The sequence below is a fragment of the Bos grunniens genome, chromosome 19, assembly GCF_055505025.1.
Source record: "Bos grunniens cultivar Pamir isolate PY7600 chromosome 19, Bosgru_T2T1.0, whole genome shotgun sequence".
In the NCBI taxonomy this organism is placed as follows: domain Eukaryota; kingdom Metazoa; phylum Chordata; class Mammalia; order Artiodactyla; family Bovidae; genus Bos; species Bos grunniens.
Window position 1 is genome coordinate 38186868 of NC_141183.1, and position 26402 is coordinate 38213269.

General features: G+C 53.9%; 1 protein-coding gene across 3 annotated transcripts; it reads right to left on the reverse strand.

Annotated features, from left to right (window-relative positions):
* SLC13A5 (solute carrier family 13 member 5) lies at positions 1 to 26274 on the reverse strand. 3 transcript variants are annotated; one of them, XM_086359519.1, is made up of 13 exons: positions 25888 to 26026; positions 25290 to 25418; positions 20391 to 20519; positions 19991 to 20127; positions 17478 to 17665; positions 16301 to 16466; positions 14497 to 14619; positions 10606 to 10815; positions 9528 to 9628; positions 8381 to 8499; positions 6233 to 6394; positions 3333 to 3488; positions 1923 to 2184 (listed from the first exon to the last, which is right to left on the reverse strand). In XM_086359519.1, exons 2-13 carry the CDS (start codon positions 25389 to 25391, stop codon positions 2059 to 2061), a joined length of 1719 nt encoding a protein of 572 aa, XP_086215645.1. In that variant the 5' UTR covers positions 25392 to 25418; positions 25888 to 26026; the 3' UTR covers positions 1923 to 2058. The 3 variants fall into 3 exon arrangements, with proteins under 3 accessions (XP_086215647.1, XP_086215645.1, XP_086215646.1); XM_086359520.1 differs by having other exon boundaries at positions 3333 to 3470; positions 25888 to 26022; XM_086359521.1 differs by lacking the exon at positions 3333 to 3488 and having other exon boundaries at positions 1 to 2184; positions 25888 to 26274.
* Positions 26275 to 26402: the final 128 nt, after the last annotated feature.

Sequence of the window (26402 nt, forward strand, 5' to 3'; positions counted from 1 at the left end):
TTGACCATACTGATCATTTATTTACTAATCACGCTTGTGGTGGCCTGCCGTAGTGGTGGCCTGCCGTAGTGGCGGCACTGGACCCCACAGGCTGTGCAAGTCCTCGGAGCCCTCACTGTGGGGGCGGGGGGGAGGGCAGACATGTCAGCAGCAGCAGTGTAGGGAGTAGTGATAAAGGGGTGGTGCAGTTTCACCTTGGTGGGAGAGCAGCTGGCCCATTTCCACGCTGCTCTCGCCAACCAAAGGCTTTGTTTCTTCTAGGGCAAAGACCAGCCCAATCTGTTCCAGGACAGCTCTGAGCCCTCTCAGAGGAGGCAGCAGCAAGGGGCTCTTGTTGATGATCCCTGAGCAGGCAGGGCCTTGGGTAGACCTGCTCTTGGTCACCCACCTTTCCCTACAGGCCCCACAAGGCCAAGGCCCTTAATGGCTAAAGGAAGCAGCAGTGGACATAGCGGTGGCAGGTCTGAATCAGAACCTCAGCCGCCACCAACTGGATGTGTGACTACTGGACACGATGTGGCCTCTCTGAGCCCCAGTCCGAATGAAAGACAGAGGAGGTGAATAACACCTGCCTATCTCACAGGCTGCAGCAGAGATTGAATGAGATCATTAGCAGGGTGCAGGGAGGCCTGGCACAGTGGAAGTGGGCAATGTGTAAGTGTTCATTCATCCACCTGCCTCTCCCCACCCCATCGTCCTGCACAGAGCAGAAAGCCAGAGACAGCCTGGGGCACCTTCCACTGGAGACAGGACGGTCAGGACTCACCCCACCGCAAGGAACCAGCTGTATATGCTTGGCCCTCGAGTAGAGAGAGTGGGGGTCTTTAGGTTCCCAGACTTTCTCCTGCTCTGAAAAATACCATCAGTGGCGCAGCACAGGAAGAAAAGAAAATTGGGTTGGTGGGCAAGAGGACAGGACTCTCTCACGCATCTCTCCCCGAGGTTCTGAGGGTTCTCAGGCCACTCTGGAATCTTGGTCCCATATCTTCAGGTAGATTCACACATGGGCAGGAGCTGTCTGCTCGGGAACCACTGGGCGCTGCTGGTTCTCAGCGATGCTCTGTCCGTACCAGGCTTGGCTGCCAGGGCCAATCAGCAAAGGGAGCTTTCCCCAGAGGAGCCCAAACTCCGGCCTGACAGACAGGCTCTGAAGGAAGCCTGCTCTTGGTGGTTAACAGCTATCCATCCCCCTGCACCTGCAGGTGAGGGTGGACCGAGGTCTCCAGCTATGGGCCCAAAGGAGCCTATATGTAGTATGACCACTGCCCATATATAGTGTGACCCCAGCTGTCATGGGGCAGGAAAGCATCTTCTGGAAGAGACAAACTAACCTGCCGGGGAGGATCCCAATAAATGTCAGCCAGACCATGAAGGGGTCTGAGGAGGTGTCCTGCAGAGCTGGGGAGTGGGTCTAAATCATCAGTTACAGTTGAGCAGATTACAAGTGGGGTGCAGCAGGCAGTGTCATCCGGAAGTTAGCAACTCAAGTTCCTCATCCTTACTCCCAGTGGTCCCAGGAGGCTCTCATTCCCACTCTCACTCTAGTAGTGGGAAGCTGCCCAGGACCAGACACTCCATCCCTGGGCTGTGGACTGACCCCTCCTAGTGCCAGGAGGGATCCAAGGTAGCCTAAGGGAAGCTGGGAGAGGCATGGGGCCTGGAAGGTTGTTTTCTCACCTCCCAAGCTGGGATCTGATTCCCATGTGAATGACAAGTGAACCCCAGCGCCCAGCCCCGGGGGGCCAGCTCAAGGCTGAGTGGGGACAGGACCCTGACCATCTCAGAGGTGATGGCAGGCCCCCAGCAAAGATGGACGCCAGCAGACTCACGGCAGGCTCCCTTCACTTCAGAGCCTGCCCTCTCAAAGCCCATCCCCAGCTGAGACCCCAGGCCTGGAGGAAGAGTTGGCCTGGTCAGCTGGGTCTCCGTAGGGTGTGGGCATCATGGGGTCACTTTGGGACATGAACCCCAAAGCTCTGTGGCAAGTCATACTGGAAGGTTCAAGAGTCCTTGGGAGGGTGGGGGCCATGGGCATGGTCTTGCAACTCTTCCAAAGTCTCAATGTGTGGTCACATTAGCCCAGTCAGGGAATTGATCCAAGTCAAATATGACCCGTCCCCAGGTGTTGATGGCCAAAAACACACAGGTGATTCCAATGACGTTCATTATTAGTCCTGTTTTCATCTGGAAAAGAACAGGGTCAAAGTTAGCACTCTTGGGTCTGCCAGGCTGTCAGAACAAATGTGAGTGGGACACGGGGATCCGTGCTCTGGAGAAGGGAACCAAAGCTGTTGGTTGGGCCTCCCGTCCCCAGGCCAGGCTCTGTCCTCAACCCACCCCCAGGCAGAGTAACTTCGTCCAGTACAAGTCATCACTGCTCAAAGCAGCCTGGGAAACAGGCAGGACAGGCAGACTCTCCAGGCCCACTGGGACACCTGGAAAACTGGGCCTCAGGGAGGCAAGCGAGTTACTGAAGAGTCCTGGTCCAGAGCTCACCCCAGCACCCTCGCCCTCCCACAGACGCACACCAGCCTTTCCAGAGCCTGAGCTGCCTTCTTTGCGTGGTCATTAACCCCTGCCCTCAAACCCTGTGGCAGATTTTTCACTGGGGATCAGAATTGAGCCTGCAGTCCCTGGTTTCTGGGACTGCCATCTGTGTGAGAATGCCCCATGGAGCCCCAAAGATACCCAGTGGCGGTGCTGAGATAACCGACACCTGACTGGGCCGGGGAATGGTCCCTCTTCACTGGCTGCCCCGTTTGCACACTGGCCTCTCCCCATTCTGCCGCTGCAGACCTGCCCTCCTTCTGCCAGAAGAGTCCCTCCTTTGGCTGCACTTGTTTCTAGGGCAGCATCTGCTCCTCCCAGGCAGTGGTGTCCCATCCCCAAGCCCCGCCCCCCACCCACCCGTCGCCACCGCCCCCCACCGCCTCCATCTATAGCCTCTATCAGTCTCTTTGGCTGCCATTCGTCTTTCCCCTATTCTCAGCCTCGTCCCTCCTGACTCTCCTCTTGGGTTCTTGCTTATTTGTGAAGTCTACATTGGCCATATGGGACCCCCACCCTCACCCCGTCCAAGTGCTCAGTGAAGGTTCCCCTGATAGCTGCTCGAGCACCTCCAAATGGGAGATTCTGTAACCCACCTCTCAGCTTTGGGAGACAGAACAGTCTATGAAATAAGAGATGGTGTCAGAAAAGAAGAAAAAGTTGCCTATAAGTGCAAAGAAGGAGTTAGGTCTGGACATTTGGTCCCAAACTGTTTAACATCACAGGGCATCCCTCAGGACCAAAGGATCATAGTTGATGGGAGTGAACAAAAGCAGCAGCGTTACCATGTCGGAAACCTTGAGGTGTCCATAGGAAAACACGATGGCGTTAGGCGGGGTGGCCACAGGCAACATGAAGGCAAAAGATGAACTCAGCGTACAGGGGATCATGATGTACAGCGGGTTGAGGCCGATGGAACGTGACTGGGGAAAAACGCAGCACTGCAGTGTCACAGGTGCAGAAAACAAAGCTGCCGGGACCATCAGTCTGAAAAGCAGTTCCCTAACATGCTAAGCGCGTTCCCACCTCTGTGCCTTTGTCCTGCTGGGTCCTCTGCCCTTTGCCACATCTGGATAGTAACTCTGCTGGACCCTGAAGGCTAAACTCCCCAGCACGCCTTTTTGAACCCCCTTGATTCATTCAACATATATTTCTTGGGCACCTACTATATGCCAGAGACTGCTGGATGCTCCTGCCACCCATGTGTGCATGTCTGTCTCTCCTGATACAGGCAGATACAGAGCCTGGAGGGCAGGGACCATGTCACTCATCTGTGTATGTGCCTCAGTATGTATGTGTTTCTATACACATTTGGGTTCATTTTGCATATGGAATTTGGTATCCATCTCTTTTACTCTAAAGCTTAAAATTGAGCCACACCTACTGTGTCTAGCACAGAGTAGACAGATGCTCATAAATATTTGTTGAATAAATCAGTGATATAATTTGTAATGTCTGTCAATATCTACCAAAATGAATAATTCATCATGTGGATATACATGCACTTGAGGGCAGACACACATGCAGAGCTGTTTGGTGCAACATTGTAACAGCAAAACACACAGGAAAGGGTCTCAACAGCCATCAATAGCAGGATGGTCAAATAAAATACATCTATACAAACAATGGAATCGTCTGCAGCTGTAAAGAATTGAGTAGGTTTTACATTTTAACAATGGAATGATCTCTAACATGTATGATACGATTTAATACATTAAGGTGCAGAACAGTACTATGAAATGACATTTTTTAAAAAGAGAGTGTGTGTGCATGTGTGTGCATTCTTGCATGTATGTGTGTGTGTTACACACCCAGAAAGATATCTAAGAAATTATTAATAGGAGTTATCTCTAGGGAGGAGGCTAGAGGGTAAGGGTCTGTATGCTCTTTGTATTATTAGACATTTTCCAGCCATGTGTATGTACACATTTGAAAAATTACATGTCCCCATTTTATGAAGTATCCTTCAAGACTATGATTTTTTAATGACTTGATAGTATTCCATTGTCTGAATATGTAACTTATTTCACCAATCCCCTACTATTATGGAAGTCTTTTTTATCACAATTCTGTGATGTGCATCTTTATGGTATAAACTTGTAAGCATCTCTAATAATTTTTCTAAGATAGACTCCTGAACATAAAATCCCTAGAGTCAAGGGGTGTGAGAGGGTTTCAGGTTACAGTTCCTATGAGTAAACAGGTCTCAGAAAAGGCCGTGCCAGTTGCATTCCTCCAGGATAACTAAGAGGAACCAGTTTCCTTCCCGGTTTCCCTCATGATGTATGCACCCCACGTGTCTCTGGGCCCACCTGGGAAGTTACCACCTTCCCCTTGCCCACATGTGGTGCTGAGCCAGATGTGAGGCCTGTGGGGACTCTAACTCAGGGCTTCTGATTCTAGAAAAGCTTGTTTCCGAAAGGCCTGACCACCCGCTCCGATAAAGACCCCCATTTATCTGTTTGGTCTGGGAGTGAAAGCCAGGCCTCTGTGAGTGGAGGGAGTCCTCACTACTGCATGGCCAACATCAAAAGAGGCTCCTTGGCATCTTTTCGTTCTAGGCCACCTGCTGAGGGGTGGGGGAGATGGGCTCTTCCTAACTCTTCCATCTTCACTTGGAAAGAAAAGAGAAAGTCACTTGAGTTTGCTTTGTATACACATGGACACCCTGGCAACTGAATGAAAATTTACCAACTTCAGTCTTGTGCTGAGGCCTTTGTAAGTCTGTCCTCTGAACTCCAGAGCTTCTCCCAGGCTCATTTCCCATCTACACAGGGTTTTCATAGCCCTCATCCTATTTGACCCTCAGCGCACCCATAGGAGAAAGAACTTGAGTGATATGTTTGGAAGATCCTGAACTTGAACTCAGGTCTTCTGACTCTAAACCTAGGCCTTTTTCTGTGCCACCTTGAGTTGGTACTGCCATGTGATGAGAGACAGAAGGAAATGCAAGAAAAGATGGCAGTCGAGCTTCCTATACACTCTGCTTTCTTCTCAGGCCCAACTCAAAACTACGCTTCCCCAGAGAACACAGTTCTTTAGCCTGACACTCAGCACCCTCATTCACAAGCTCTCTAGGCTCAGTGCACACTGCTCCTCCACGATACCTGAGCTTGCCAAGCAGGGCTTCTGGGAGTTTATGCAACCATTTCCTTTACATGGGTTTTGTCCAGCTGGGCCCTCTGTGCCTTTGTCCTGCTGGGTCCACTATCCTTTGCCACTATCTAGGCCTACCTAAGATGCCACTACTCCATCTTTGCAGAACGTCCTCTCCCCTCCCACCATCCCCAGGCTCCAGTTTCCCCAAGATCTCTTCCTGGTGGGTTCCAGCCTGTGGTGTCCCCCTGTCCTGCAGGCCTCCCACCCACCTGTGCTACATTCTGAGAGATGCTCTATCATTCCCCCATGGCATCCTTGGTGCCAGCCCTGCCTCCCGAGCTTGAGAAATAATCAATTACATTTATAAACAAATTTAGAGCACCTGGTTCTTGCTGAGCACTTTGGGTCAGCATGGAGGATACCAGAAGAACCAGCAAAGCACTAAGGGCAGGACCAGGGCCAGCGAGGGCTCAGGGACCTGGGTCTCCACAGCCTAGCCAGGCTTGGGCCCCTGATGTCACTGCCTCTCTGGGGACCCAGTCAGCTTCCTATGAAATGACGACTCTCCCCCAGCCGAGTCACTTACCATGGAGGCAAAGATGGGCAGGAACAAGGTGGTGGTGGCCACGTTGCTTGTGCACTCGGTGAGCACAGCAATGAGTGAGGACATGATCAAGGCGATGGCTGTCGGGGACACAGTGTGCAAAGGCTCCATCTGCTTCCCCATCCATTCTGACAGCCCTGAAGCCTAGGAAGCACAGGGAGGGCAGTCACCACAGGGCTACTGGCTCACAGCTCCTCCAGAGCCCAGAGGGACCTTCATCTTTCTCTGAGGAGCTCAAACCAGACCTCACTTCCAATTCTCTTTCTCTGAACACGTACCATAGGTGCTGTCATCCATGCCCACAGTTTCAATCTCCAACCTCACTCTGCTGTCTCTGAAATCTGTTGTCTCCAGCCCAGCTGGTCTACTGTCTGGATTTCCACCCAGATGTCCCAGGAGCATATCAGACTCAATACGACCCAACCTGAATTCACCCTCTCTAGCCCAGAATCTGCTCCCCCTGGGCTCCCCAGCTCAGTGACTAGACTCACCCAACCTAGAAGGCTAAGGAGTCATCTTGGGGTCTCTCTCCCCCTTATTCTTTATGCCCGGTGACCATGTCACCCAAACAATCTCAAGTCCATCATCTCCTCTCAGTCTCCCACAGTTTTTGAAGCTCAACAGAATGATCTGAGCCAGAAACTGGGGAATTTCTATTTGGGGCTTTAGGCTGAGAATAGATTGTCCAGGGAGAGAATGAAAAGTGAACAGATAAGAGGCTAAGGATAGAACCTTCGGGAACACTCATATTTATTGGAGAATAGAGGAAAAGTCAGCATAGGAGGCAGAGCAGGAACAACCAGAGTTAAAAGTAGGAGAGAATGGTGTCTTGGGGATGAAAAGAGGAAAGAGTTTCAAGGAGGAGAGAGTGGTCCATGGAGTCCAGTGTTCTGAGCCTGTGTTAGATGAAGGCTGTACAGTATCTACTGGTCTCCCCCAAGCCCCACCCTTCTTAGGCCTCCACTCCAAACATCCAAGAGATTTTTCCTAAGTGTAGATCTGACCAAGTCACTCTCTGGCTTCAGCCCTTCAGTAGCTGCCACCACTTTCAGAATAAAGTCCACACTCCTTATCTTGACCCTCAGTGAAGCAGTTTCTGGGAGGTAACACCAGCCTTATTATCTTCTGCTGTTCTTCAGCTGGATTATTTCACACTTACTTCTTCACTCGTGTGCCACTTCTTTCTGAAATGCTCTTCCAGATATGCACCCCCTGCCCCCGCCTAGGATGGGAAATCCTCAAAATCAGAGACTGCATCTCAATCTCCTCTGTAATTCCTATGCCTGACCTAACATAGACATAGTAGGAAGGTTTGATGATGAATGAATGAGAGATAAATAGGTGGATGAGTGGATGGAGAAGTGACTAAATGGATGGATATGTTCATCAAAAAAAAAAAAAAAACAGTTATGAACCCACTACTCGCCAGGCTGTCCTAGATACTGAGCAAACAGCAATAGTAAGACCAAGTTTATAACATTCTATTCCCGGATGGATGGACAGATGCACAGATGGATGGACAGATGGATGAAGGACAGCAGCACCAAGGCGGCTCGTCCCCTCCCCCTCTAGCTCATTTCTTCCCTATTAGGGAAGGAGGGAGGGAAGAAAGTTGCATTTTTGAGGGTATTTTCTTCCAAATGCTGTTCTTCTCTTCGGATGCCACTACATACCTAGCTAGAGAAAAAATTTCTAAATGGCAACTGTATCAACAAAAGAGGTCAGCAGGTAGATGAAGCAAAGGAAATGGTGAAACTATTCACAAAGAGTTGAAAGAAAGAGTTGCCTTGAATAAATCAAAGCAGAGATCATTATTCCCACAGCCCCCCAGGAGACTTCCCAGTGTCCCCCGCCTCTCTTGGCTAACCACGATTGTTCACTCATCTCTGAAATCAGTCAAAGAGTACTCTCTCTGTTCCAGGTACTATGCATGATGCAGGGTTTGCAGATGACAAGACAGAGGCACTGTCTTCCTGAAATGTGCAATTACGTGGAGGAGACAAACACAGAGGCAGAGCCCTGGGGTGCTGGGAAGGAGGGGTGCAGAGGCTCTCAGCTGCCCTCTCGGTGAAGGAAGAGGCCCTAGGCAGCCCCCCAACCCTGCCACCGCCCCAGCAGTGAAGAAGTTACCTCGCATCCGTTAGCCACAGCAAAGCCGCCCCCCAGGAGAAGCACGATCCCCCAGGGCACTTTCTCCTGGGCCACCTTCCAATTCAGCAGTGGGGGTGGATAGAATGGAGTTTTCCTTTCTGAGAAGAGACGATAAAAACACCCACATACGTTAGGAATTCCAGTGGTGATCCAGTGGTCAGGACGCTGCACTTTCACTGCTGATGGCCATGGGTTCAATCCCTGATCAGGAAACTAAGATTTCACAAGTCGCATGGCACAGCCAAACAAAAAATCACACACAATCCAGAGCAGCATTAGCAAGAAAAAGAGATAAAAGTGATCTCATCAAGGGGGCATAAAAGCCTGCAAGGACAATGAGTACCATCTCATAGCTGTAAATCAGCTAAAATGTACAGTAATCACTACATCAATTGCTGGTAAAGACATGATATATTAAAGCTATTATATGCTCTGGTAGCGTTATAAATTGGTACAGCCTGTTTGAAAAGCTATCTCCCAATACATGTTAAAAGCCTTTAAGACATATATACTCTTGTACCCCAGCACCATCACTGCTAGAAATTTATCCTACAGAAGAAACACCCTCAAAGAAAAAGCTATATATACAAAAGCATTCATTTATAATAATGAAACATTCAAAATAGTCAGAATGCTCCATAACCAGGGAATGGTTACAGCCCCCTGATACAATATAACGCCATAATTAAGAAAATAAATTTGAAGACTGCAACAGTAACAGGAAATGTTTATAGAATAACTACAAACAAAAACATGAAAACAAAATCCAACAGAGAAAACAGATTGAAATGTTTTGATTATAGCTATATAATATCTATATGCATATTAACAAAGACTGGGAGGGAGAGAGAAACCCCCAAAATACTGATGGCATCATGGGAAGTCCCTTTCTGTTCCTCTTATTAAATAAATGAGATTGCAAATGCTTAAAAAGCAAGAGAAGAGGTCCTGCGCTGAACAATACCCAGGGCAGTCTTGGAAAACACCCAGTGCTCAGACTCTGTAATCTAGCCAGGCCTTTGCTACAGGGTGAGGTTTTCTCCCTCCTGGGCCCAGGGAATCTATGGAGACCCTTTGCTGCCAGGGCCCAACCCTGATGAGTGGGAGGCCAGGACAGGAGCCTTACCTTCCTCAGTCTGACTGCAGAAGTTGAACTTGGGCTTCTGCGAAGGCATGATGAATAGCAAGATGGCCACAAAGATGGCCACAGTGGCATCGGAGGCGTACCTGGGCAGGGACAAGCACAGAGGATTAGCCCAGCTTGACTGGAGTGACAGTCACGCCACGAAACTTCTCTGTATCTGAATGCTCCTACATGCGGAAGCTGGCTCCTCTGAGAAAGAAAACTGATACTCCGGGACTTCGCTGGTGGTCCAGTGGCTAAGACTCTGCGCTCCCAATGGAGGGGGCCTGGGTTCAATCCCTGGTTGGGGAGCTAGATCCCACATGCTGCAACTAAAGCCAAATAAATAAATAAATAATAAAAATGAAAAGAAGAAAGAAAAGAAAGAAAATTGATACCCCGAAGGCCAAGACCAGGGGTGCTGAGACGGACTGAATCCAGGCTGGAAACCAAGACGCCTACATTCTTGGCCTGGCTCTGCCACCGTCTTTGAGTGACCCTGAGCGACTCATTTCCCTCTCTCAGCCTGTGTTGCTCTGGAGGTGAACTTTGTGCGTTCTTCTCAACCAGATTTTCTGGATTCTGGGGTCACCAGGGTGACCAGAAGGACTCTGGGGTGACCCCAAGCAGACCTTCAGAATGAAATAAGGCATGAACAGGTGGCTATCTCTCAGACCACATCTTCCTTCTTTTCTAGGATATGCATGGTCTCAACTTTTCTTCCTTTCTGATCACATAACTTAGCCAGAAGAGAAACTCCATATCCCCCTCTTTTCTTTCTAAAGAAGCTTCTGGACCCTAGATGTGCATCTTCAGAGGGACTCATCTGAATCTGGAGAAAGATAAGAAAGGAAAGACAGAAGAACAGAGACTGGGAAACCGGAGCACTGGGAGCCCCAGTCCTCGCCCAACGAACTTCTACCACAGCCTGGCTGCCCTGAGGGACCACAGGAACACATCTGTGAGCTTGTTGGGAAGACTGGTGAGACAAAAGCAAGTCCGGAAACCAACAGAGCGTTCCAGAACTGGACGGCAGAAAAGGAGGAGAGCCACAGAAGGTGCTGCGGGAGGAGCCACTTACTTTGTCTTTCCTTCTGTCCAGGCGATCGACACCCAGCCGGGCATGAAGCCGGGGTCCCGGGTGAACCAGAGGCCGACCAGCAGAAAGAAGCAGAGCAGGACGTTGATCTCAGCGAAGGAGAGGGGCCCCAGCTTCCTGTACTCCGCCCACAGCACCTCGTGGGCAGACTTCTCCTCGCTCTTCTTCTCCAGGCTGCAGCCCCAGGACAGACTAGAGGAGGCAAAGATGACAGGGCGGGGGGAGCGTGTTGGTTAGCCCAGGACTGGCTGAATGGAAGTGTGAATGCCGGGCAGCAGAACATGATAGAAAGCCGCAGCGGGCTGCCCGTCACCAGGGGGCCTTGAGCAAGTCCCTCCCCACTCCCCTTCTCTGTCATCTGCCCATCCGACTTCACAGGATGCAGTGGCAAAGTCTGTTTTGTGTGCCCAGCATATGCCCCAGGGTGCCCCCAGAACTGGAGGGTGCCCCCAAAGGAAGCCTGAGAAGGCACAGGTCGGATGGCCAGTCTAGATCAAGACTCAGGAAGAGAGGATGGCCATGAAGGTGGGAGACTGAGCGAAATGGACTGGAGATGGACAGGAGCAGAGGGGGCAGAAACAAGCAGAGTCGAAGCCACTGCTGGCAAGGGCGTCCTGGCCGGTACCAGTCGCCTAGAGGCCAGCTGCTGCCATCATCTAGGGGACACTGAGAAATATGGAACCAGCTCGCGGTGGAGCCAAGGCCCCCTCACAAGCTCCCTGTCTTCCTTCTCCCACTGTGGCCTGTAGCTGCTTTCAATGGTACTGGCATGCCAGTCCCCATCATCAGGTGGCTCAGGAGGACACAAGGAACAAAGACAGGTCCCAGCAGACTGGGTCAGGCAGGAGGAAGGTGGGTGCGAGCTGAGGTGTAGGATTAGGGACCCAGCAGACTCCGGGGGCTGGAAGTGAGTGTGGCTAAGGCAGAGGGAGAAGCCAGCCAGGTCCTGCTCTTGGATGGGCTCCCAAGGGACCAGGGCCCATTGGCCAACACACTTGCCCAGGGCACCCTGCAGCACATCTCCCTGGGGAGGATACCTAGCCTTGGGGAGAGCCGATTGATTGGAAAAGACCCTGATGCTGGGAAATATTGAGGACAGGAGGAGAAGGGGGCAATAGAGGATGAGATGATTGGATGGCATCACTGACCCAATGGACATGAGTCTGAGCAAACTCCGGGAGATGGTGAAGGACGGGAAGCCTGGCGTGCTGCAGACCATGGGGTCACAAAGAGTCAGACTCGACTGAGCGACTAAACAACAGAAGTCTTGGGGAGGGACTGGCTGGGGCCGCTGGCACACAGAATGCTGACCCTGAGGAACCCATCAGCCTGAAGGTGGTGGCAAGGCCAAGTTGATTGTCCCTAGAGAGCCTTCCCTTCTGGGAGTCCTTCCTGGGACCCTAAGTCCCTGTACTCCAAGGAGTACAGGAGTTGTGGAATAGGTGCCGAGGTGCTGAATGCTGGAGCCAGGGGCAGATGCAAACCACTTTTAAGAGGGCGAGAGCCAGCCTGGGGATGCGGCACGGCCTGGAGCAGGGGCTCAGGGATGTTTGGACATTTCCTCCCGTGGTGCTCAGGGGTAAGGAAAGGACGCGACGAGGGTGAGGGCTGGGAACTCAGGTCTACACAGCCTGCCAGGATCTCCGCTTTGGACAAGAGGCCAGGCCATTTGTCCCCAGGGTCACCCACCAGGGACACCTTCTAGATCATCCAGCAGGGGGATGGCTCCACTGGGGTGGGAGGTGGCTTCTCTGTCCTCGCCCCCAGGGCATGAGAGTCTGTGTTCTACCCGCCACTAATCTACTGTCTCCTGTAGTTCCTGAGGCTCTGGGGCTGGGCCAGAAGCTTCAGCCTTCCAGAACAGGATAAGGGGGGGACTCTGGTAGCCGCCCAGCTCTTTTCTGATGCTGGGAACACATCCTGACAACACAGCGGCTGCAGACTCTGGGGGCAGCATCATATATTCAGTTGTCCAGTGCTGGCCCTGCCGTAGTGGTGCCGCCAGGCCTTCAGGTCCCCTGAGGCTAAGCGTTCCACGCTTATCTTTGGGTTAATCCATCTGGTGACCTCTGGGCTGGTATGAGAGAAAGGCAGGTGGATCCAGCCTTCCTGTGGGGTTCCTGGGGGGCTAGGTGGGTCCACAGTATCCTTCTGCAGTAGAATGGCCTTCCTCGAGATGCTGATGAACTGGGTAGACATGCTGTTGGAGAGGCCAAGGGACCCCGAGCTCCGGAAGAGGTCCAGGAGAACCCTCCTCCCTGACTTAGGGCTTAGCCTGATAAGGAGGGCTGGGTGTAAACCAGCAGCAATATCCCACGAGTCCTGAGGGGTCCTGGGGTGAGCTGCGGCCTCCTTGGCTGGACAAGGCCTAGGAAGCTGCCCATAAACTCTGGAAGATCCATTTTTTTCTGAATTAGGCTGGAGGGAATGGCCCTGACATTGCTCTCCATGACTAACCAGATAAGGATTCAAGCTGGGCAGGCAGGCGCCTAAGGGAGCAGCTTCCCTTTCACAAGGGGGTCCAGACACGGGGCAGGGTGGGGATGTGACGGAGGCCTAAGTCTATTACAGCTGCTCTGATTATGGATAGAGTTTGTTGTTTTTTTTTTTAAAGTGTAGTTTTCAAAACAATTCCTCCTTCAGAAGAAAACTTAACCAAAATGCCCCCTTTTCCCCATTAACTCACAGGGTTTCGTGGGCATCTTTGCCTTTCATCTCTGAAGTCTCCTCTCCTGCCACATAGGCCTATTTTTCATTGAAGCTCAAGCTCCCTATGAATTAAGGCACAGAGCACGCAGCTCACGGAGATAAGTCCGTGCTTTTAAAAATGACAGCAACAGGGGCTTCCCTGGTGGTCCAGGGGCTAAGACTCCTCGCTCCCAATGCAGGGGGCCCTGGTTTGACCCCTGGTCAGGGAACTAGATCGCGCATGCCCCTATGAAGATCCCATGTGCCACAGCAAAGATCGAAGAATCCCAAGTGCCGTAACTAAGACCGGGGGAAGTCAAATAAATAAAAATAAATTTAAAAAAAAATTGAAACGACAACAACATTTTGAGGTGTTTGTCAGCCACGCGTCATGGTTTCTGTGCAAAACCTGGCTGCTGTCAAGGTTGACCTTGGTAAACCATGCCTGTGTGCTGGGAACCAGAAGGTAAACTTTGCAAAAGTGGCGTGCTTCTGGGAACATTGTGAGCTTTCAGTAAATCTGGGCTTGGATTGATTGGGACGCTCTCAGGCCGTCTGCCGTGACCTGGCCTAAAAGACACTTGCAGCCAAGTGGAAGTCTGTCCAGTCCTACACCAAGAACAAGCACTCGTTAATTGCATTGACTCACGTTCAATGGCTCACCTGCTCCTTCTCCCTGGGCTGGGCGCTGGGTGGATGCGGGGGTCAGAGAGGACTTACCCGTAGGCCACAGAGGAGCTCGGGGTGGGGGGCAGTACTGGAGCATGACTGCAGGTGCCGGGGGATGGCAGAGGCGGGTGGGTGGGCAGAGCCTGGAGTGTCCAGGGAGGCCCGGAGCAGTGAGAAAGCTAGGAGTCATCAGATTCAGAATGGCGGGGGACAGGTTGGGGGGAAGCTGGGAAAGGAGTTGCCAAGGAAGAAATGTTGGAACTGGCCTTGAAGACTGAGGAGGTTAGAAGGGAGGAAGGCAGGGAATGGCATCCCGGGGAGAGGGAACAGCATGTGCAAAGGCATGGGGAGGCACAGGGGTGGCAAAATGGAGGGCAAGCCAGCAGGAGAGGGGCTGCTGAGAAATGGTCAGAACCGGACAGGAAGCACGCTCTGGACTCAGCTGCTGAGCCAGAGGGGTTTGCTGCAGGACCCGGCACAGTTAGACCCACTACTGTGTCACCGTCTCAGACTTACTCGAATCTCATGTACATGAAGCGGAGCCACAACCAGGAGAGCAGGAGCATGATCAGCATGTTGGGGAAGGCGAATCCGAACCAGGAGGCGAAGTTCACGATGTCTTTGCTGTCTGGAAACAACCTGACGGGAGAAGCACCAGTCCGCCCACGTCTCCACCAGACGCTGGGCCGGGAGAGCGGGCAGGCCAGGCCCTCTGGGCAGAGGCTGAGCTACAGCCGGGCCCCTAGAGCTGGCCTGAAGCAAGGGCCCCAGAACATAGCCACACACAAGACAAGCCTGAGGTGTGACCAACCGACCCTCCTAGGGGTCCACACCAGCTGAGAAGCTCGTGAAAAGCAAGGCCCTTCAGTCCAGAAGAATACACCTTTGTACACACATAACTGGCCAACAGGTCCAGGGGGCCCACGGATTCCTCAGAATCAACCAGTGGGTGTGGGCTTTCGCAAGAGAAGGGCCCCCTTAAAAGATCAAATCTCAAAAGCTTCCCAGGGTGGGATCAGACAATGTTTCCTGGGGGCTAGAAGAGGGTCACTTCCACCCCCAGCCCCAGGCATTGATCCCTTTAGCCCAAGAGTGAAGTGGCATAGAGCTTCCCTGCTGGCTCAGCAGTAAGGAATCCACCTGCCAATGCAGGAGGCATGGGTTCGATCCCTGGGTCAGGGAGATCCCCTGTAGGAGGAAATGGCAACCCACTCTAGTATTCTTGCCTGGGAAATCCCATGGCCTAAGGAGCCTGGTGGGCTACAGTCCATGGGGTTGCAAAGGGTCGCACACGACTGATGAACTCAACAACACAGCCACAGAGTTTTTCTCACTCAGCGCAGATAGGCAGCTTTGCCCAGAGGAGCTCTGGGGAGAAGCATAAGGCTGTCATTACAGAAAACACTTGCAGAAGCAAAGCGGTCTGCTTGTTCCATCTCAAGTGTCCACCCTGCCAGGCTGCAGGCCTGCCTTCCCACCCTCAAGCCTCCCTCTGCACCCCTGTCCAGGGTGCTTGTCTGCACAGGACAGGCACCACCATACTTCTGTTCCTTCTCTCTGTACCTACTACGATTTGTACTTATCTTCATTAACACATTTACATGACCCATCAGAACTCTCCAGGCATCTGCTACCCTCAGTTGCCCTCGAGTATCCCACTGGCAGGCCCCAAGACCCTCTCACTTCTGTGATCCCAGCCTCACAAGACCAGGCACAGAACTGAGTCCTCAGAGCCTGGTTCCTTTCTGGTTAAGGCTACAAAGTTCCAAACAGCCCCCTGGTCCACCTGGAGCCCCACAAGGGCACACATCCCCTCAAGGGCAATTAGAAGGGTCATAGTGAGTGAGCCGGTGAGGCACCAGCTGACCTAACCACTAACCTTCGCCGACGTCATAGGACCATCATCGTTAAACAGCAAGGTTGTGAACCAGCTTTGAGGGGAGTGTCTTTAGAGGTGTCTGTTTTCTACAAGTTTTAACCAAGGACCCTGCTTCTTGGACTATGTTGTTGTTTCCCCTGGCTGGCTCTGGGTTCAATCCACATTCCTTCTGAGCAAGAATCCTGAGCCCGGGAAAGAAAGGTGGGACTTGCCCCAGGGCGAAAAGCAACCCTGTCTATGGACATCAGCTCCCCCGCTGTGGGGTCCTGAGTGTGTGCAGGGGGGCTGGGCCACAGAGGCTGAAGGCAGCCCATCCTCCCTGCTCTGACATGTCCCCCCAGCCCCAGGGCCCAGCTGAAGAGGAGGCAGAGGTGGGTGGGCCCCTCCAGCCCTGTCCCTCTCACCCTGTTATTGTCCCCAAAGTCACGGCCAGCGACTCACTCTTGCATCTGGCCCAGGAGCACAACGTTGGGTCCCGTCCCGGTCAGGGTGGCGGTGCCTCCGATGCTGGCCGAGTAACATACGCACAGGGTCATGGCCTTGCACACGTTCTTCCTGTTGACCTCCTGCTGCCTCATGGAGGGACCTTCCAAAGTTGTTTGGTTCCCTGTGGTGGGCATACTGCCATGAGCTGAGCCAACCCTGGGGGCCACCTGCCCAGCTCTAGCTCCAGCTCCTGACCCAGCTGGTGACTTGAGGCTCTGGGCATGCCAGCTCTGCTGGCTCTTCCCCCAGGTTTTCCTTCCTCAGCCTCAAGACCCAGGCAGTGGTCTGACCCCATCTGCCACCCATGGTCACGTCCCACGGCTCTTCAACGTCTCGTGCAAAAACTCAGCAGCTTCAGACACACTCCTTTCTTTCCTGCCTCCTTGCTCTCACTCAAGATGTTCCCTTCATCTGGAGGGAGTGGGGGCAGGCGGTAGTCCCAATCCATCTCAGATGTCCTCTCTTCCTAGCAAGTCCTCTCCCTGTTCTGCGCTTCCTCCGTATCTGGTTTATGGCATTCTGTGGTCTCTCCCAAGTCAAATGAACTGTCCGAGGGACCTCTTGACCCCACCCCACCAGGCTCTATGAATCTGCAGTACAAGGGTGTCTGCTTCATCTCTGTAGCTCAGGACCTGGCCCAGGGTCTGGTCATCAGCACAGGCCCCAAGAGGCCATGCAGGGCCCTGGGGATGAACGAGGCAGAGGAAAGACACAGGCACTCTCTGACTTCCTTGAGCTCAGTCCAGCGGGGAAGCCAAGGTGTGACCACCAACCCCAAAACCTGTGGGAACAGAGTGGCAGACGGACTTGGCCTGTTCAGAGGAGGCCTCCCTAAGGATGAGTAGGGGTAGAAAGGATTCCAGGGCATCCAGTAGGTGCTCAAAAGATACCCAAATGAATAATCATATCAACATGTATTGACTTCTGTCATGGCAGGAACAGATGCAGGGGGAACTTGCTGTAAGCTCCACGAAAAGATGGAACTTTTATACACTAATCACATTCCCAAAAGTTAGGAAAACAGCATTTCAAAGTATTTCTCTATGTGCTTGTGAAAAAAGAGGGCTCCAGAAAGCAGGGAGGTGGCTCAAGTTTTTGGAAACAGAGAAGACTTCCCTGGCCAGGGGCTCACCTGGCAGCTCGCCGGCCTTGCCCTTTTCTGCCAGCTCCAGGGTCCCCAGGCTGGCCTCGGTGGCTGCACTTGTGGCCTCCATCTGCTGCAGCACAGCCTCCACGATGGGCACCATCATGGCCGTGGTGGCCGTGTTGCTGATCCACATGGAGAGAAAGGCCGTGGCGCACATAAAGCCCAGCATCAGCCTGCAGAGGAGGAGCAGAGAGGAAAGCCAGAGAATTCCCCACCCCCGGCCACCCCCAACTCCTAGGGAACTAGGTCCTGCCCCCTGCAGGGATGCCAGGGGCCAGCACCAGGGTGCAGAGGCCTGTTTGGGACAGTGATGCCGTGTTAATACCTCCCTCCCCACCTCCCTCCCTCTGCCACTCTCCACAAACATTACTGACGTCTATTCTGCTGGCTACTGGGACACCACGAGGCCTCAGCTCCCGTCGTGGCTCTAAGGAGCTCACGGTCTAGCAAGGGAAGCACAGGCATGCAGTTGGCGCCGGCACAGCGTGGAGTTGGCCCTAGTACAACCTAGGGGCGCACAGGAGGAGCAGTCCCAGCTTCCCATTTCTACCTGGAGGATTCCCAGCCCCCCAGATCCTGCTCCTCCTGAGTTCAGAAGGCCTGCGTGGAGTCAGGCTTCCAGAAGGGGGAGAGCCACGAGGGGCCTGGGGAAGCGGGACCTCCCTGGTGGCTAACCCCCGCCCCACCTCTCCACTCACACATTGTACCCCCCTCCACTCTGCTGCGGATCAGAGCCCCAGAGAGTACTCAAAAAACATGTTTCCTTCCTGTATGGCACCCCACTTTCCACCTCTGTCCCCGCTGAGTCATCTGCCTGGAAAACTCCCCTCATGGCCCTTCAGAGCCTTCAGGGTGCTGCCTGAAGTGGACGCCTCCCCCGAAGTGGACGCGTGGTAGGGCTGACCACACCCTCCTCCGTCTTCTCTAGGACGCCCCTCCCTGGCTGGAGACGGAACTGTGTCCACGTCTGCTCCATGAGCACAGAAGTTCTGATTCGTCTCCATGGGTCCCGCACACTTGGCACAAAGCCAGGAGCAGGAGGCATTCCAGGGTTGGGGGGCAAGAGGGGGTTGGCTGAATGGAACTCAACTCCTTGGTCCCCACGCCCTTCCGCAGTCAGGCCCCTCTCCAGGACCACTCATTTATTCGCCTGAAGAAGGGTCTGGGGGCTGCCCTGCACCGTGGTTTAGCCGATGTCCCTACAGGTAGGCCTCATGGCCTCATAAGTACAAAGGTTGGAAGCCAGGCTTAGAGGATGGAGCAGTGACCGGGGGGAGCAGAGAAGCGTGAATGAACATCCTGGGTTTGGTGTAGGAGCAGGGCACTCCAGCGCTCCAGAATAAGGTCCACCCGCTGATGGAGAAAAGCTTCCCACTCAAAGGATTCTAGGAACAAGAATTCGGGGGCCTGCAAGGCCTCATGTTTCTAGGCAGTCAGTTCTGATGTGACTCTGAAAACCAATCGCTGGAGGGGCTCGATGTCAAGAAGGGTCACAGGTCAAAGAGTCACGAGCCCTCACTCAAGAGAGCTGGGGTACCAAGGGTGCTCAGACACTGGCCTCCTGGAGGGCAGGCAGGCCTCTGCCTTCAGGGCCCAGCACGGTCCTCGACACAAGGACATCGAAGGACAGACTCCCTGTGAACTAACCCACCCGCCTTCCCAGGGCTGGGCTGGGTCACAGCATCATTTAGAAAGATGCATCCTGAGCTCCAGATTAGAGGGGGCAGGGCGCCATCAGACAGGCCAGGTCCAATCCCCATGTGAGGTCAGCAGACCATTTAATCCCTCTCTGCCTCAAATTCCTCATCAACAGAACAGAACATGGGTAATGAGAACAAACCCCAACTCTCAGAGGTGTGGGAAGAGTTAGAAGAGGTGATGAATAAGTCCCTGGTATCATGCCCTGGGCACTGCAGGCACCACAGGGTGAGTCTGCGAGATCACCTCCATGACTTGGCAGGAATGGCCTGTGACTCGTGGGGAGACCTTGGAGAGGGGTGAGACCACTGAGTGGCCGGGGGAAGGTGAGGTGGGCAGCAGCTTTGCAGAGGGAATAGATGTGCCAGCTTTGGAGAGATGACTTTTCTACTTCCCCCTGAGCAAGGTAGTTGAGCTTTCTTTCCTGCTTTCCCCCACACAACTCCTAGGGGTATCAGGTACAGCTTGATCCAGCCTCCATCCCCCTTGTCCCTGGATCCTGCAGCCTTTCCCCCAGGAAGTCTTCTGAACATGCAGGGACCCTTGCGGAGCAGTCTCCTCTAGATTCAGAGAAACTTTCCCTGCTGCTGCTTACCATACCCCTCCTCCCCAGTTGCTCCCCGACTCCCACCATCCTTGCATCTGGCCTCCCTAGCTAAGATTGTAACATGACCCACCCAGGGGTCTGCCTGGCTGCCCTGCCCAGGTAAGGCCATGGTCAGCCCTTGCCTGTGAGTCTGTGGCACACATTCCCCTCCCCAGCCCTGGGCCTAACTGTGAGAAAGAGGAGGCATAATTACTGTGCAGGCTTGGTCCCCACCCAGAGGAGCGTGCGCAGGGCAATCCTCTTGTGCAGCTTCCAGTGCTCCACGGCCACAGCCACGATGAGACCGCCAAGGAACAGCATGTTGGTATCCTTCATGTACTGGATGCTCACCTGCGGGTGGGCACAGAGGCCCCATCAGACCCGCCCGCTGGCTACACACTACTCGGGCTCAGGGCCACCCAAGTCCCCAGAGACAGGCGAGCAGAACAGATGCTGACTTCAGAGCAGCTTGGAGTGGGGAGGGAGGGTCAAGGGTACGTCCCTCTGCTAGAGAGAGCCCACAAACAGGGTATGATCTGGTCCCCCAGATCCTACGCAGCTGAGAGCTGAGCTCAGAGGAAGAGTCATACGGAGAGATGCTCTGGGGCGCTCACCTGCTTGAAGTCCAGAATCTTGAAGAGTGGGAAAAGCAAGGCAGGCAGGAGGGCGGTGACAGCCAGAGGGATGACTTCTGTGCACCAGTAAACGGCCATGATGATGATGATGTAGGCACACCGGACAAACTGAAGAGACAGCCCTGGATCCTGCAAACTGCTGCCATCTCGCCCCCCAACCCAGAACACTCGGCGCGGCAGCGGGCACGCATGCCTGTGCGCTCAGTCCCCTCAATCACGTCTGGCTCTTTGCAACCCCATGGACTGTAGCTCACCAGGCTCCTCCGCCCATGGGATTCTCCAGGCAAGAACACTGGAGTGGGTTGCCATGCCATCTGATTTGAAAAGCCAGCTCATTGGAAAAGACCCTGAGGCTGGGAAAGATTGAGGGTAGGAGAAGAAGGGGATGACAGAGGATGAAATGGCTGGATGGTATCATCAACTCAATGGACATGAGTTTGAGCAAGCTCTGGGAAATGGTGAAGGACAGGGAAGCTTGGCGTGCTACAGTCCATGGGGTCATAAAGAGTTGGACAACCTCCAGGGGATCTTCCTGATCAAGGGATCTAACATGTGTCTCTTATGTCTCCTGCACTGGCAGCTGCGTTCTTCACCACTAGTGCCACCCAGGTGCACAGCACAACTATCTTCTAATTTGATCTTTCTACTTGCGTCACTCCACACTGCTGCTGCTTTTCTTTTTTTTGCAAATCAGATCATATCACTCCTTTGTTTAAAAGCCTTTCTTTGCCTTCAGGACAGAAGCCAAATGCGCTAGCACTCTTTGGAGACCTTCTGCTGTGGAGCAGGCCCCTCCAGCCACATCTCCTTACTCCCACTTCGAGCTCCACGACCCCAGAGCCATGGTGAGAACCGAGGCTGATGCCCCACCTCCCGCGGCTGCAAGACGCTCCCTTGGCCTGGAGAGAGTTCTCAGGGCTCAGCTCACCACTGCTCCTTGGGCATCTCCCCCTTCCTGCCCCTAGCCTGGGTCTGCACCCTTCCTCTATGCCCCTGCCCCCACCCCCAGCATGCAGCACACTGAGTTGGCATTATTTGTTTCACCAGCACCACTCCTGACCCACCCACTCCCTCCCCTGAAGAGTGGAGTCAGCAGTGGAAGGCAGAATCCGTGTCACTCAGCATCCGTCACAGGCCTGATACCCCAGGGACACTCAGCAAGTGCTGATTGGAGGAACGACCAGCACAGCATGGGCTGTGACAAACGCACCTGCACACATCAGTTTATCATCACCCAAGATAACATGTGTTATATGCATGGAACATCGCACAAAGACACATTCTTTGTCTGGACTGTGTTATCAGTGATAAAATACGAGCACCCCAGGACACCTCCCCACTCTGATGCAGGGTTTCTCAACCTCAGCATTATTGGTGTTTTGGGTTAGATGGTTCTCTGTTGAGGGGGAGGGGCCTGTCCTGTACATGGCAGGGTGTGTGGGAGCACCCCAGCCTTCATCCCTCTAGATGCCAGTGGCACTCTCCAGTTGTAACAATAACAACAAAAGGTCTCTAAACTTTGCCAGATGTCCCCGAGTTGAGAAGAAGAGGGGAGTCAATGCTGGTGACACCACTGGGCTGAAGGCAGGACAAATGTGGTTAGAAGCCCAGCCTTTGACACCGGGCAGGCCTGATCAGTGATCTGCCATTGTGTGGCCCTCCTTGTCTTTGAGGTCGAAAAAGAGAAGTAGGAATGATCTGCTGCAGGGGTGGGCAGTGAGGGAATGTGCTGCAGAAATTTCAAACACAATTGTTGAATCATTAAGTCTTTTGCAACCCAGTGGTTGCATGAGGTTGAAAAAGAGAAGTAGGAATGATCTGCTGCAGGGATGGGCAGTGAGGCAGGGGTGGGCAGTGAGGGAATGTGCTGCAGAGATTTCAAACACAGGTGTTGAGTCACTAAGTCTTTTGCAACCCCGTGGTTGCAAAACCCCACCAGACTCCTCTGTCCATGGGATTTCCCAGGCAAGAATACTGCAGTGGCTTGCCATTTCCTCCTCCAGGGATCTTCCAGACCCAGGGATCGAACCCTTGTTGCCTGCATTGGCAGGCAGATTCTTTTCTACTGAGCCACGAGAGAAGCCTCTTAAGCACAGTCATACTGTCTAAAATTCAGTCTCCTTCTTATCATCATATGATAGCAATTCTCAACAGTGTCTTTGATAAAATACTCCTCCCACTCCCAACCCTGGCCCCTCTCCCTGCTTGTTTCATGTCCTCACTCATAAATCAAGGATTGAAGAGCACCCACTCTAAACGTATGCCACATAGAAAGTGATGTTTTTATTATCTAAACGGCAGGTGACACGTGTAAGCAATTTTCCCAGACAGTTCCTGGAGGCTCCAAACGTAGCCAATAGAAAGCACACGAGACTAACTACCCCTTCTCCTCCATGCTTCTATCAGAAGGCTCAGGAGATGCCCCTGAATAACATGCTGTCACTTCAGTCGTGTCCGACTCTTTGTGACCCCATGGACTGTAGCCCGCCAGGCTCCTCTGTCCATGGAATTCTCCAGGCAGGAATACTGGAGTGGATTGCCATGCCTTCCCGCAAAGTTGACCCTCCCTCATCTAGAATGCTCCAGAGGGTTGTGGGGAGAGCAGGAAAGGACAGGTGACCTTTGAGAAGCCTGAAGAGAGTCTGGCAACCGTGCAGAATGAGATGGGTTCTAATTGCAGGTGGGAGCCTGGACCCCGGTGAGCTCAGAGCCTTCTCTGCAGCAGAGAGTATGACCAGAGGAGTACTTCAAGCTGAGCTCAGAGAATGGGTAGAAAAGTGGAGGAGAGATGATGACTAGAAGGAAGCAAGGTGTAGGAGAAGAATAAAAGAAGGAAGCCTGCAGCAGAGAGAGTTCGGGGTGCCGATGGAGGGGGATTCACCCTAGGAGTCCTACCCTCCCCTTGGATGGTGCTCTCACAGCCTTCCCTGCCACTCTGCCCCTGACCCTGGGTTTCCTTACAAACTTTGTGGCCCTGGGGGTGGGGGCAAGGAGCTCTTCAATGGTGACCAAAACAGAAGCTCAACGGGAGGGAAAAAGGAGACAGGGCTCCAGGCTCCCTGGCACCTGCCCCACCACCAGGCAAGAGAACGCAGGAAGGCAGCCTTTGGAGTGACTGTCACTCATGGCTCCCCTTCCCTTGCCTGATCCTCCCTCCCAATGTAACACACAGACACAGACACAACCTGAGCTGGGGGTCCTAGCTCAGGGTTTCCAATGTATGCTGGCGGGGTAGGGGGCGGGTGGTCTTGGTCACACTCTCCTGGAGCAGGAGGGTCAGCAAAGTGACTGTAGTTAGTCTGGGGAACATTACTCCCACCAGCAGGACTCAAATCACAGCTCCCTGCCTGACTCCCTCCCACAGCCGGTAACAGCCCCAAATCTCTTTCTACAGAGGAAATACTGTGGACCACAGTTGATGTGGCAACTGAAGAGCCACCCTTGTTGAACCCGATGTCCTCAGCCCATCACAGGTCTATGATCAGCCTACCCAAGGGCTCCTCCCCCACTTAGGAACCAGCATGATCTCTTTTGGACCCTATGGCCATAAAATGTCAAAATCAAGCCTCCTTCCTCCATTGTACAGCTGAGAACATCAAGGCCCAGAGAACACAGGGGCTTGGCTAAAATCACAAGGATGGGTGAAAGAGAAGTCCAGTTCTCTCGAAGCCTGGCTTCCTGATACCCAGTACAATCCCACTGCTCCAGGACTGCCTTCAGAGCGTCCCCCAAAAGAGATCCTCTGTTGCCCAAACTTGCCTGGGTTGTGGGGGGTGGGGGGAGCAGAGGTTTCCTGTCTGGGCTGAGAGTGAAAGGCTGAAAGAGGGAATGAGTAAGGAGCAGCCAGCAGCCACAAAAGGTTTCAAAGGGCTCGGGCCTCTGCCAAACGGGCCTCTCACTGCCCAGCGGGGCCTGGGCCAGCGCTCCCGGCACCGCCCCCATCCTGCGGCCAAGGCCATTCATTCTCTGCTTCCTTCCCGGGAGCCCTCGGAGGCCAGGGCTCGGACGCAGCTTCCCCGCAACCCTGGGTGGTGCCACCCAAGGCGTGAGTTCTGGGAACATGTCCTGCCTCCTGCCTCAGCCACAGCAGGCAGTGAGCAAAAGCAGGCCAACCTGACCTGCCTTTTCAGCCGGGAGCGGCAGCAGGACTCTGATTCAGCTGTGGCTTCCTAAGCTTCAGAGCTGGAAAGAAATGTGCATCATAGATACGAAAACTGAGGCTCGAAGGAGGGCCAGAAGGGGACAAAGATAGGACTCAGGATCCCCTGGTGGCTCAGACGGTAAAGAATTCGCCTGCAATGCAGGAGACCTGGGTTTGATCCCTGGGTTGGGAAGATCCCCTGGAGGAGGGCATGACAATCCACTCCAGTATGCTTGCCTGGAGGGCTACAGTCCATAGGGTCACAAAGAATCCGACACGACTGAGCAACTAAGCACAGCACAGGATCCACCAAGGTCATAACTTTTTCCTGTCTGTCCCTGAGTGGCCTCAGAAGCCATCTACAGCTGGGAAGTCCCTAAGTGAAGAGACAGGAGCGAGAAGGAAACAAGTGCCCAAGCTCCCTGTTGGTACAGGTGGCATTTAGGGACCCTGGGGTCCGGGTTATGCGCCTGGGAGATTCTGAGCCTATGGATGGGCTGTGTGGCCAAGATCTGTGCTAATTTCTAGGTTTGTGTGCTTTGCCAAGACAGTTCTTGTTTCCAGGGATCTGTGAATCTCAAGATCCAAGCCCCTCAGAATTCCTTGCAGGGCACCTCCCACAGCACCCGGAGCTCCAGAAGGTGCGTGCCCCCGGGGGAAGTCGTCCCCACCCGGGAATCCGTGCGCTCCACCTAATGGTCCCGGAAGCCACCGGGCTGTCCAGAGACACAACTGACCTTGGCGGGCATCAGAATGATGAGTGGCAGCAGCAGGATCGGGGTGAGGAACAAGATCACGAAGGACTTGAACTTGGAGACATAGCTCAGTGCCGAGGCCATTGCAGAGCGGGAACCTGGCGGGAGAAGCTAGAGAAGGGCAGCCAGTCGTTGCACGGGCTTAAGAAGGGGCCGCAGTCCAGAGGGGGGTTGGAGGGGGCGGCGGCAACTCCGCCTCCCACGACGGAGCCTCACCTCGGCCCCGGGGGCGGGGCTATCCCCGCAAGGTCGGTGGGACAAGCCTGCCCCCAACTCTGCCTCCCGGGCGGGGCCTGCGGTCTCCAGCGCTACGGGCCGGCGCTCCAGGAGGGGTCGGGTACCCGGCACATCCTGACTCTCCAAGCCTTTCCTGCCATGCCTTAGACAGGCGGGCCAGAGGGCGTCCCCCTAAGCGGTAGGGATCTGTCATTCAGTCTGGGCTTAGACTTTCGGGTGGCCCCCCGACCCCCCTCTGCTTCTTCATCTGCTTTTCCTGGGCCCCGTCTGGGTGCCAGGTGAAGGTTCCCAGCGGTTTCTGAGTCTTTCAGATCCATCTCCCCAACCTCTCCCTCCTTTTCACCTGGTTACTTGTGCTCCTCACACGCCGATCCCGGAGGGGTCTCCCGCAACGGCAATGACCCACCGAGCACCCAGCGCGGTCTGCTCCGGGGGTCTCTTCTCCTCGCCTCCCACCAACCCCACCACCCCCGTCGCGGTCACGCTCGGCTTCCCTACCAGGAACCCGCCGCTCTGGGCACAGGACCCGTCCCCCGCGCCCACACCCTCTCCCACCCAGCACATCCCCGGCACTCTCCAGCGATCGCGCAGGAGGTGAGGCCACTGTCCTCCGCTGTTCCAGCGGCTTTGCGCTGTACCCGCGCAGCGGGTCAGACGCCAGCTGGCGCTGCGTCCGCGGAAAGCCGACTGAGCCCGCCTGAGCAGCTACTGTCATTCTACAGGGAAAAGAGGGTCCAGAGAGGAAGGGACTTAACCGAGGCTGCACTGAGAGGGTCGTTCATTCCCTCAGCCGCCGCCGCCTGCAGGGTACTGAGCAGCTATTGTGTTCTGAGCCCTGTTTTGTGTGCTGGAGGTACA

Excerpts from the sequence above, each read along its gene's own strand:
- SLC13A5 (XM_086359521.1), bottom strand. The coding sequence starts at position 26,259 with ATGACAGTAGCTGCTCAGGCGGGCTCAGTCGGCTTTCCGCGGACGCAG. Across the intron at positions 9,629-10,605 it reads TGGACAGAAGGAAAGACAAA|GTACGCCTCCGATGCCACTG; the intron begins GTAAGTGGCTCC and ends GTCCCTGCCCAG. Across the intron at positions 2,185-6,232 it reads TGCCCATCTTTGCCTCCATG|ATGAAAACAGGACTAATAAT; the intron begins GTAAGTGACTCG and ends GTTCTTTTCCAG.